The 12,032-nt window shown below is 37.5% G+C and overlaps 1 protein-coding gene across 5 annotated transcripts in view; it reads left to right on the top strand.

Moving 5' to 3' along the window:
* The window catches only part of Cfap97 (cilia and flagella associated protein 97), a 47,788-nt gene that overhangs the window by 25,110 nt on the left and 10,646 nt on the right, over positions 1 to 12,032 (top strand). For 4 of the 5 annotated variants that reach the window (XM_085680276.2, XM_048455606.3, XM_048455609.3 and 1 more), the window contains exons 3-4: positions 7,640 to 7,729; positions 8,349 to 8,617. In XM_085680276.2, coding sequence (XP_085536402.2) covers positions 7,640 to 7,729; positions 8,349 to 8,617 — 359 coding nt within the window. The remainder of the gene's footprint in view (positions 1 to 7,639; positions 7,730 to 8,348; positions 8,618 to 12,032) is intronic. The other variant, XM_048455607.3, reaches the window with a different exon arrangement.

Below are 12,032 nucleotides of genomic sequence, written 5' to 3'. Positions count from 1 at the left end.
ATACTCCATCACTTTCATGTTCCCCAGATGGGCTTTTCTAGGCTGCTTTGGCTCATCTGTTTATTCCACAGCATTCACTGCTTGCAAGTGTAGGGAAGATGATCACGCCAATGCATAACGTGTTTAAAATCTTCTAGTTGAACATGATCCTGTCAGCAAACAGCTGAGGCTGGAGTTCAGCACACTGTGTCCTCCCAATGTAAACATTTTCAAGAGAAGAACTTAGCATTTCCTGTAATAAGTTTTGAGTAAAAAAATTTCACAGATTACCATGTAGCAAACAGTGTAAAATAGTGGTTTATAAGATTGTTGCTTACTGAACATAAGTAGATATTAATAAAGATTAATAAAAGGGTTTAAGCCAATATCCCAGAGTAGTCAGTAGAATGGTTAAACAGTATTGAATTTGGCACTTAGTGAAGTAGATGAGATTCTGGGAATTGAAGCATAAAGCTTTAGGCTTTGGTGTTATTGACATGTTCATGAACTAAACAGTAACCCTGTATAGGTAGTGGTACTTGATATAATTGCTCGAGTCTAGTCTAGACTGAGAGTTGTGTTCACTGAGAACTAATAGATCAGTGTAGCCTGGTACTAGAAACATAGTTTTAACACACCTTGAAAGATTAGTACAATTTCAGCTCTATAAGGAGGTTCACTTGGGGAATTCCCATTCCCCACAATGTCCAAAGACTATCTTGGAATTAGATATTTAACCTTGAACTTGACTAGGCATTGAGGGACTTAGAAAATGGAGTAGTAAACACATTTTGATATGAGGTTATATCATGAGTCTGATATATTTGGTAAGCATTTAAGGAGTTGAATGAACTGGATTAAAGATACATTTCATACTTCATGTATATAAAATTGGATCACTTTTGAAGGACTCTGAAAGGGCAAAGTAAAAACATTTTAGAAATTTGTGACTTTAAACTTTATCTCTACTTTTGAGAAGGAAATTATAAGGGGAAGAATTGAGACTAAGGAAGCATTGATAAGTGAAGAAACCGGTTATAGTTTGTTTTTCACTAAGCTATCTGTGTGAGTATTATGGAGGGGATTAAGGGAAATGCTCTACAGACCCATTGCTGTCCATGAGAGAGGAGGCCTGTTCTGATGCGATCAGCTTCCAGCACACCTTGCCTGGCAGTACAGTTTCATCTCTTCGTTATGGGCAGATTGGCATTGTGAATACCTCAGACACATTACCTTATATTACCAAGCATTTGAGAAAAGCCGAAGGCAAAAGAGGGCCTAGATCATTATGATACATCTATTACTGAGAATTGATTCATTTTTAAGCAAGGCTAATGATTTTTTAGAGATCTATGAGGACAAAGCTATTGTAACTAATAGAAGTAACCTTGCCTTGGCTTTATGCATTCTCGTTGAGAGGCTGCATAACAGTGACAGCACACAGTGCAGAAGCAGCAGTGAGAAATCAGCCATCTGTCGTAAGCTAGGCATTTAAAATGGATACAGCTGTTAAACTCTTCCACACACTTTTTTATTAAAAAAAATAAATTCTATGTATGCATTAATGTATGTGTGTGTACCAGCGTGTGTATGTATAGGAGCACAGGTGTGCCAGAGCATGCGTGTATAGGTCAGAGGACAATTTGTGGGAGTCAGTTCACTTCTTCTACTGTGTGGGTCCAGTGGACCAAACCCAGTTTTTCAGGCTCAGCATCAGGGGCCTTTATCCTTCGTGCCATCTTACAGACCCTTTTTTTTTAATAGAAGTATTATGTTGACATTTAATTAGTTTATTGTTACTGACATGGGGATAGGTAAATATCTTTAGGGTTTTTTTTTGTACTTTTGAGTTTTTATATATTAAATATTGGTAGATATTAACCCATGGAGGTATTTGGATGCCTCAACCTTTAGGACCCAAAACAAAAAAGTTTAAGAACTCCTAAAGAAAAACAAATGGAACTAGAATTTATTAATGTAGTAGTCGTTATATTCTAAAGTTTGGAGAAAATCTTTGAGAAAATATTTTTAACTTACTCTTTTAAAAAAGAAAAAAATGGGACTGTACTTAAGCTGTAGGAAGGGAGGCTGAACAATATAAGTAAAAGATTGTAACTTAGAAGACATTGGGGTTGCGTTAAAAAATGAAATGAGGAATATTACTGAGTCTTGAAAAGGAAGCATTGTCTGGTCTGCTGCAGTGCGGATGAGGCTGGAGCAAGTGAAAGCTTAGGTGAAGTGAGTCTCAGAAAGACACACGCTGCGGGCTGGTAGCTCTATAAAGAGTTCAGGATCTCCCAGCCATCTAGAAAGCATGCATGGTGCTCTGTGCTGGAACAGTCAGCAAGGGGGAGAGAAACAAGAGGTTCCCTGGGGCTCACTGACCAGCCAGCCTACCTTAAACCAGTGAGCTCCAGACCTCAGCGAGAGAGCCTGTCTCAAAAAACCACTGTGGGGCAGCTCCTAATAAATGAGCCCACAGGTCTACCCTTTGCCTACACACGCACATGAACATGCACCCCTGCAGATGCGTGAGCACATACATACCCACACAGACAGTTCTTGTGATTCCTTTTATCCTAGTCAAAATCATGGAGACAGAATTGTCATTTCCAGGGTCTAGAAAAAAGGGACAAAGACTGGGGAGGGGGGGTTGTTGTTGTTTTTTACTTTTTTTTAAACTTTTTTATGATTATAAGTTCTAGTTTTCCAACATACAGCATTATAGAGAATGAGTTGTACTATCACTGAACAAACAGTACATCTAAATATAGCTTGCTAAATTTTGGACTTTTTCTGTTTTGCTACAGTCAAAAAGGGAAAACGCTAATTCTTTAGATAGTTTCTGTTATGGTAACTGTAATACTCAATAAATACCAGTTATACTGGAAGAGAATAAATCAACAAAAATTCAACCCAGAAGGTATTTAATAGTAATAGGAAGAATGAAAAAAGAAGTTTGAAAGAGATGTCAGGTATGTCTCCTTTAAAAAGAAGAAATAGAAGCATCAACCCTATTAGTATAAAAACAGATTTCAAATTGTGAAAAGTGCTAAAGGGGCAGAGGGGGTGTTTATATTAATCCATAAGCCAAGTACAATAAGTATAATATTGATATAGTAATATGTACATATGATACTAGCAAATTTTATATATGTAATTAAAGCAAAACAGAACTGGACAGTAAGTTGATAAAGATCAAGCTACCAAGGAGAACTCAAAATCAGACCAAATAAACAGAAAGTAGTTTTTAAAAGTGTAACTATGTATGTGGGCTGCCCTTGTTCACAGGTACTGGCTTTGGTATACATTTGTTTTTAATGCAAGAAAAGAAAAGAAGCAGTAAGTATTGCTACTGAAGAGATTACCCCAGTTCTTGTAAAATAGAGAGACTCAAAAGTAGGAGTGACTCGGTGCCTTGGGACAGAATTGCCTGAGTGCTTGTTTACCCACGGCAGGTACCTGGACTTGGACCAAACACAAGAACTCAGTCATAGTCTCTCTGTGGCTAGGTCTCCTCATAGAGGCCTAGCTTCTTCAAAGATGGTGGCCTCAGGATAATTAGACTTCTTGGTACTCAAGGGTCCAAGCAGTGTGTTCCAGAAAATAATACATAAGTCTCAGAACTATTTATGTCTTAGCTTCTAGTCATGTAGCATCCCTTTATGTTTGCTTGGTTTCTGTTAGATACAGTCTTAGTTTGAGACTTGACCAGCCTAAAACTTGCTATATAGATTGAGGCTAGCTTTGAATTTGTAGTGAGCCTCCTGTCTCTGCTGCCCAGTTGCTGGGATTATAAGCATGGATCACTATACCTTGTGTCGGTAGAAATGGTTGTAAACTTCTCAAACTTAAAGTGTTTCTTAAGACACGGTCTCATGTAACCCGCTGTAGCTGAGGGAAGACTGTCTTCCCTCTGCCTCCTCAGAGCTAGGATTACAAGCATACACTACCATGCCAAAGTATTATGTGGTGCTAACCCATGAAACCAGGGTTTCAGGCACCCTAGACAAGTACCCTTACCTTCTGAGAAGCATCATCAACCTAGACCTACCTCTTAATGAGATAAATGTCAAATTATAGAAATAGCTTCAAAATCTTCACTACTACTTGTTTTTCCCATATATAAAATGCATTCCCTTTTCCAGTGGTCCAGGTCCAGGCAAGATTCCAGAGGTGTGGTTTAGTGAGTAAACTTTGGGTACCTTGAGCTTCTTCTATTGGGGGAGGTAAGGGATGTGTAATATTCTGAACCCTGTAAGTCCTGGCTCTTACATCGCTTCTATATTTTCTTTGAAAACTGATCAATTCCTGGTTTTAGATTTTATTTCTCTATCCTGTCTTATATGGATAATGTAAGCCATTGTATTTTCAATGTCCTGCTTGAACGTCTTAGCCCAAATCCACCAGTAGGGATTTTTCCCGTCTTCCTTGTCCCCGGAACAGTGCTGCTAAACAATCGATCAGTTCTTTCTGTGACTTCATATCAACAACCTTTTGTTGTAAGCAGATGTGTGGGTGTAACATGTGCATGCAAATCTCAGAGGAGTACAGAAGAGGGCTTGGATCCCCTAGAACTGGAGTTACAGATAGTTGTGAGCCCACAGCTGACAACCAGACCCATCCTGAAAAAGCAGCAAGTGCTCTGAAGAACGGAGCCGCCTCTCCAGCCCTAGTACCATCTTTCTCCAGGCTCCTCTGTCTCTGACTGCCGTCAGGTTTCATACCTCGAGCTATGAACATTGGGCTTGTCATAGTAGCATTTCATTTCCTTGTACTAAATATTGTATAGTCACTGTTGCTCTGATAACGTCACAAAACTCAAAGCTGAATGAAGCAACAACTCGGGTGTCTTAAATAATAGGATGGAAGTTTCTGTATGTGGCTTCCTTTTAATGATCTGGGGTCTCACGTATGACAACTTCAAGTTAGTATCAGGTATGTGTAGCTCTAGGCTCTAGGCACAAGTATTCCTGCAAACAAAGGGTGTGTGTGTGTGTTCTCATATCAGGGAGCTCACTTCCTCCTTCAGGGACTGTTACACTTCTGCTAGACTTTATGGGTACCTGCATGCATGTGGCAAACACACACATGTACATAAATAAAATTAATCTTGGGGGCTAGAGAGATGATTCAATGGCTAAGAGCTCTGACTGCTCTTTAAGAGTACAAGGGTTTGATTCCTAGCACCTGTACGGCAGCTCACAGCTATCTGTAACTTCAGTTCCAGAGAATCTGCCACTCTCTTCCAGCCTCCCAGGGTACCAGCCCTAACACCCATACTCATAAATAAAATTAAAAAAATAATAATAAAATGAATCTTTAAAAATTTATATTTAAAGATACACACAGAGAAACTGTCTCAAAAACCAAAGAAAGGAAAAAAATTTATATTTAAAATAAATTAAAACTTACCATTTTGACAGTACTCTGTTGGTCAGAGCTGTAAGAAGCCTACAGAAATCCAAAGGAGAGGAACACAAAATAATGTCATAAAATTTCTCATCTAACAAGTTCTAATTTGTTGAGGCAGATAGGGCTGGAGAGAAGGCCCAGCAGATCAGCACTAGCTGCCCTTCCAGCACCGCAGTCGTCTGTCATAGGGTCTGAGTATATGCATAAAATGTATATGCCTTTCTTAATCTTGTAAATTTGGGTCTGATATAAAATAGCTATAGGGTTTTTTTCTGTAGAGATCATGACTGTCTACAGAACAGATTTTTATTTTGATATTTTCAGATAGGTTCATGTGTTTCAGAGTAGCCTAGAACTCATTAGTAGCTGAGAATGGCCTTGAACTTCCAGCTCTTCTGCCTCCACCTCCCAGTGCTAGAATCAGATTGCACTACACCGTGTGCCACAATTCCCACCCAGTTTTGTGAGACGCTAGGAGTCAGGCCCAGAGCTATGTGTGCAGTTTGTGTGGCATTGCTTCTCAAAGGAAAATTCCGGAGAAAACTATTTGTAAATATGTAAGTTTAGATAGATGCATCTATATATCTATATTCCTTTTTTCCCACTTGCAATATTTATATTCCTTAAATAAGGAATTTGTTAAAACTTATTTTTAAATGTTTTTATTTGGAAGAATTGGATCATATTTTTGATGTCAGCATGGAGTCACTTTTTAAAAATGTCATAGTAATACCTGCTTTCAGTAAATAAGTGCCCTGTTTTGTGGTTCTCAGTGAAGGAAAAACTTAAATAGTGCCCTTTGGAGGCTGTTGTTTGATTGTTTAATGAGGTAAACTTTTTATTTATTTTTATTTTACTTTTAAAAAAGTGTCATTAGGAAATGTAGCTTAATTTCCTTTAGAATGAGATTCTAAAGAATTTTATATATATAGAATTTTATATATTGTGTGATGTTTTACTCTTTTGACTTTTGGGGGGCCTACCACCCAGCTCCCACATAAATCACACATGGAGACTTATTCTTTCTTATTTATGACTGGCCATAGCTTGGCTTGTTACTTGCCAGCTTTTCTTAAATTATCCCATCTACATTTTGCCTCTGGGCTTTTCCCTTTCTTCTGTGTGTCTTACTTTCACTCTTAGCATGTGGCTGGCGGAGGGGGGGGGGGCTGGCCCCTGATGTCCTCCTCTCCTGTTCTCTTGCTCCTCCTCTCCCTCATTTCTCCTTTAATTTATTCTCTGTCTGCCAGCTCCACCTATCCTTGTTCCTGCCTTGCTATTGGCTGGTCAGATCTTTATTTGGACCATCAGGTGTTTTAGGCAAAGAATCACAGCTTCAGAGATAGCAAATGCAGCATAAACAAAATCACACACCTTAAAATAATATTTCTCAACATAGCTAAATTAATCTAGAAACCTTTTCAGATATAAACATAGGTATTGGAAGATAATTTGATATGTATAGTGTGTGTGAAACTTTCAGAACATGTGTCTATCACTCAAGTTTTGTCATTGGTGTGGTTTTCAGCTACCATTCACTAATTATCAACCATCAATTCCTTGGTTGTTCTTGAGGAAGCTACTGCTTTATCTGTTTTGTTTGTTTCTATAATCTTCAGTAGTCTTTGTAGTCTTTGGTATAAATAGAAGAAATAAAATTACTGCTTTTTTCTCACTTGCCCAAGTGATTGGATTAAACTCATTGTAAAATGGAGGTTAAAAATACCTCTTCTGTTTACATCACTGTAAACAGTGATAACAGGGTAAAATGCTAGACTCGACATGTAAAAAGAAATCGCGTGTAGTCAAGTAGCAACAAATATTACTTTTAAAAGATACTGTTTTAAGAGCTGTGGAGATAACAAGTAGGCATTGTCGGGCACTTGCTGAACAAGCCTGACAACCCGAGTTCAGTCCCTGGAATGTACATAGAAGTGGAAGGAGAAAGCCACGTCCACAGGGTTGTCTCTGGCCTCCATGTGCACACTGGCATGCACCCTGAAAACACGGATCATGCACACACATAATAGTGTGGGTTTTTTTTTAAGTCTTAAAAATATGAAGCCAAAAGAAAACTAAACTCGTTAATCTGATAAAATATATTACTACTTTAGAATATGGTGAAGTAGGAACAGTCACCAAACTCGGTGGTTTTAGAAACGTTTCACAAGTGGGTTGTAATAGTCATGCTTACTGAAACTTTTTATAACAATTTTTTAAGCATGTTGTTAAAAATTCTTTTCAGGCAGAGGACGTAGCTCAGTAGTACCGTGCTTGACTAGAATGGACAAGACCCCGGGTTCAGTTCCCACCACCACCCAACAAAATTCATTTGGTAATCATAGTGGCAATTTTTTTCTTGGCTAGAAATATCTTTTATCTAATGTGTTCATTTCAGCTTATACTTAATACAAAATAAAATGTTTGGCATTCACAGCAGAAGTACTATAACAATATTAAAACTATGGCTTTCATGGTGTAATACTTTCAGATTAAGCTGTTAATTCTAGACTGGTCTGAATTTATTTTTGCCATTGTTTCACTCAGTCATTGCCAAGAACATCTGTTGTTACTGTAAAATTATGCCCTCCCATTAACAAAAGAGTACCTAAATTATTGTATCAGAGCACACAACCCAGAGGCTCCTAAAGTCCCTAGCTATTAAAGCTGATGTCGGAAGACAAAACAGACGCGGCAAGAATAGCTTTGTGAATCAGCTGCTTCAGAGCTAGTAAATCACAGACATACCTTCATTACTCTGATGTGCATGAGCTTTTATGCCCAGAGAGTTAGAACATAAAACTATAAGCTACATCCAGTTTTTTCCTACACAAATAAGTCATTAGCTCATTTCATACCTTCTGTTAACTTAGATTATACTTTTAAGAATTAAAGTATGTACCATCGTAGCTACTTTGCTTAGTCGCTTTCACTTTTTTTGTTTACTTCTGCAGCTTTTCTGCAGTTAGATAAAAAGGGACCACAAAAACATCACTTTGAGCAGCCTTCTGTAATGCCTAGGAAAAACTACTCTTTCACAAGAGAAGAGGTGAGACAGATTGATCGGGAAAATCAGAGGCTTTTGAAAGAACTGTCAAGACAGGCTGAAAAACCAGGAAGCAAAAGTACAATTCCCGGAAGATCGATCGGCCCTCCCCCTAAGTTATATCATAGTGCTCTCAACAGACAGAGGGAACAACAAAGGATTGAACGAGAAAATTTGGTAAGTAACACATCTTTTAGTCATCAGAACAATTGCATTTGTACTGACTTGTAAATACAATGAACAGAAAATTAAGTAAAGCCAACTTTTCACATTTATTTACATAAATGCAGTCATAGATAACACGTGCATAAACTGTGGTAATTTGTGAGTCTAGAAGTTAACCATGTCTGTCTCTTAGCCGACAGAGTGTGTACTAAGGGGTCACTAAAGGAAAATACTGCAGGAGGTAAAAGTTGACATGTCTCAGTGAGCTCGAGGCAGCCTGGTCTACAGAGCGAGTTCCAGGACAGCCAGGGCTGCACAGAGAACCCCTGTCTCAAAAAACAAAACAAAGAAAAAGAAAATACTAAAAATTTTATAGTTTCCTGATTAGTTAAATCACTATACAGTCTCAGCACAGTGAGACTCTCAGTGCCCTGGAGTCAGATACACATACTCTTCTGTAATGTATTCAGTCACTAGAGCTTTACCCCATCATATCCTGGAAAGTCCATATAATTTATTTGGTACTCATCTTAAAATGAGTGCACCATTCATAGTTATGAATTATATAGTTACATCAGTATTTTAAAGAATATATACATAAGATTGTTGAAAATGTCACATTTAAACTATTATAGCATATTTTCTTCAGTAAAATTCAGCTCATAGTAATTGCTATATATTGAACTTACTTGCTGAACACTAGGCCTTGGTCTAAATATCTTTCATATATTAGTTTATTGAATCTAGGCACTTTTAAAAAGGTATTATACACATGAATAAGCTAAAACCTAACAGGTTTAAATAACTACCCAAAGGGCATACCTGAACCAAAGTCTTAAATCTATGTAGTCTCTTAAATAAATAGAAATCATAAACTAAAATTAGACCTCTGTAAGTTTGTAAGTTCAAACTCAAATGAATATAAAAGCTGTGAAAATCATGGCAGTTCCAAAATTGACCTTCATTAGGCTTCATTACTGTGTGCTTCTGTTTAAACCTATATAAACCTGGCCTGCTAACAGATTCAGTCTTAATACCATCACTAGCCCCAAGATAGCCAAACACTTGAGAAGCGGTATCCACACATGCAAAGGTGGGCACCGTGACGTGACGGACATGCGTGTGATACACAACAGCACCTGTGTCGTGTCTTCATGGGATTGACTCAGTTTGTGAAAATGTGGAATTACTAATGTCATAAACATCAGTGTTTAAATTTTGATTTCATGTGTCCATTTGTCTCTGAAGCCTGTTTTAATTGATAATCATATGCCTCTTTTTGTAAATGTTGGTCATTTGATCCTCATGTGGTATGAGATGGTGTGTCATAGAAGAAACGGAAGTGCGTCAGGTCAAACAGTGGGTAACAGAGCCCAGATTCAGGTTTAATTCTCTGTCTTGGGTTTTTTAAAAACAGCTTTAATTTAAATATAGTTTGTGTATCACATCTACTTTAAGGGTACAGTTCACCAAGTTTTATTATCTTGTTTTTGCTATAACATTTCTCCATTCCCATTTCCCTCTAGCCCTTGAATCATTTTCTGTCTTTATGCAATATTTCTCTTTTTGTAGCTAGCTTATTTCACTTAATGTGTTTTTAAAATTCATCCATATCGTGGCACGTATCAATACTTTAAAAAATAAGGTTCATGTGCCTTTTCTGTGTAAGGATGTTTGTCTATATGTATGTATGTGCATTGCATGCGTGCCTAGTGCCCGTGGAGATCAGAAGAGGGCATTGGATCCCTGAAACTAAACCCAGGCCCTCTGCAAGAGCAGCTTTTACAACTGAATAATATTCTACTGTAAGTGTATACTGGTCTGGTTATTCCATCTGCTGATGGGTAGTTTCTGTCTTGGCTGTTGTGGGTAGTCCTATAGTGAACATTAACGTGAAACTGTTAGTCTCTGATTTCATTTCTTTTAAGTGTTTATGGAATTGCTGGATCATGTACTAGAAATTCTGTGTTTGCTTTCTTGTTTTGTTTTGATTTTGAGATAGTGTCTCACAGTGTAACCCAAGCTGTACTTAAACTCCCCATCCTCTGTCTGCCTTCTTCCCAGTGCAGGCAATCAATACAGGTCTGTGCTTCTGCTGTGCTTAGCTTGTTAGTGATCCTGGACTTAAAGTTGGAAACTCTCAGTCTATTAGCATCTGAACATGTGTCATATTTCTATGAATATATGCCTAGGTGAAGGCTGTCAGCAACTTGTATTTACAGCTTTCATTATTCTTCCAGGAATGAAACTTTAATAGCAATGGGAACTGCCAAAATTTTATCCTTATTTGCTCCATATACATTATAATTTATATATGTAAACAATTATTTTTCTCCAGTTGATAATAACTTGCTACATATCAGAGAAATTGTAAACTCTTTTAAATAATATTTTGCTTAACTATGATGTTGCTATTCTTCTGTTTAATTTTATTTGTTCATTCCTTGGTTCTCGAGGTCAAATCCAGGGCTTACAAATGCTGCCATTGAACTGTCAGAAGTACAGCCCCACCCACAAAAGACTGTCATTTCAGCATGTAATCAGCATTAGTGACAGATAGCTTTACTTTCCTCTTTGATAAGTCTTTGATATATAACTACATATGACTAATAGTTTTGAACAGCACTGCACTGAAATGAAAGACTAATACAGAGTGAGAACATGTAACTTAAAGCTAAACAGAAAAATGTACAAAATTTATTATGTTACTGTGAAGAAAGCTCATCTTTCCTATTGAATTCTCCTTTCTTAAAACTAATTTCATAAACTGGGTGGTGGTGGCGCATGCTTTTAATCCCAGCACTCAGGAGGCAGAGCTAGTTCCAGGACAGGCTCTAAAGCCACAGAGAAACCCTGTCTCAAAAAACAAAAACAAACAGAAAAAAAAAACCCAAAACTAATTTCATACCTTCTCATAACTTTTGTATACTTCCTTTGCATTTGTTCCTAATAATGAACTTTTTTTGGAGGGGGACAGTTAGTTCAAGACAGGCTTTCTCTGTGGAACAGTTCTTGCTTTGTCCTGGAACTTGCTTTGTAGACCAGGCTGGCCTCAAATGCACAAAGATCCTTTGCCTCTGTCTCCCGAGTGCTGGGATTAAAGGCATGCACAACCACCACCCAACTGAGACATTTTTCTTAATAAAATACTTCGTGTTTGTTGCAATTGTCTTTGATTTACATTTTAATCAGAATGTTTATCTGGACACAGTATTTAATGAGAGGAACGCTAATGAAGACCATAAAGTACTGTGCAGAAAAGGTGTGAAGGCTATATATAGCATGGAGCCCTGGATTAAAAGCAAATTGTTAATGTATCCTTTTAAATTTCAGGGTCCTTAGAATCTTTCAATGAGCAGATATTAGCATTCCTCTCATTAAATATTGTATACAGATAAATATCAAGGAAGTATAGAAGATATTAAAG

The sequence above is a fragment of the Myodes glareolus genome, chromosome 23 (assembly GCF_982192425.1).
Source record: "Myodes glareolus chromosome 23, mMyoGla1.1, whole genome shotgun sequence".
In the NCBI taxonomy this organism is placed as follows: Eukaryota; Metazoa; Chordata; class Mammalia; order Rodentia; family Cricetidae; genus Myodes; species Myodes glareolus.
This window is presented reverse-complemented; position numbering and strand designations above follow the sequence as displayed.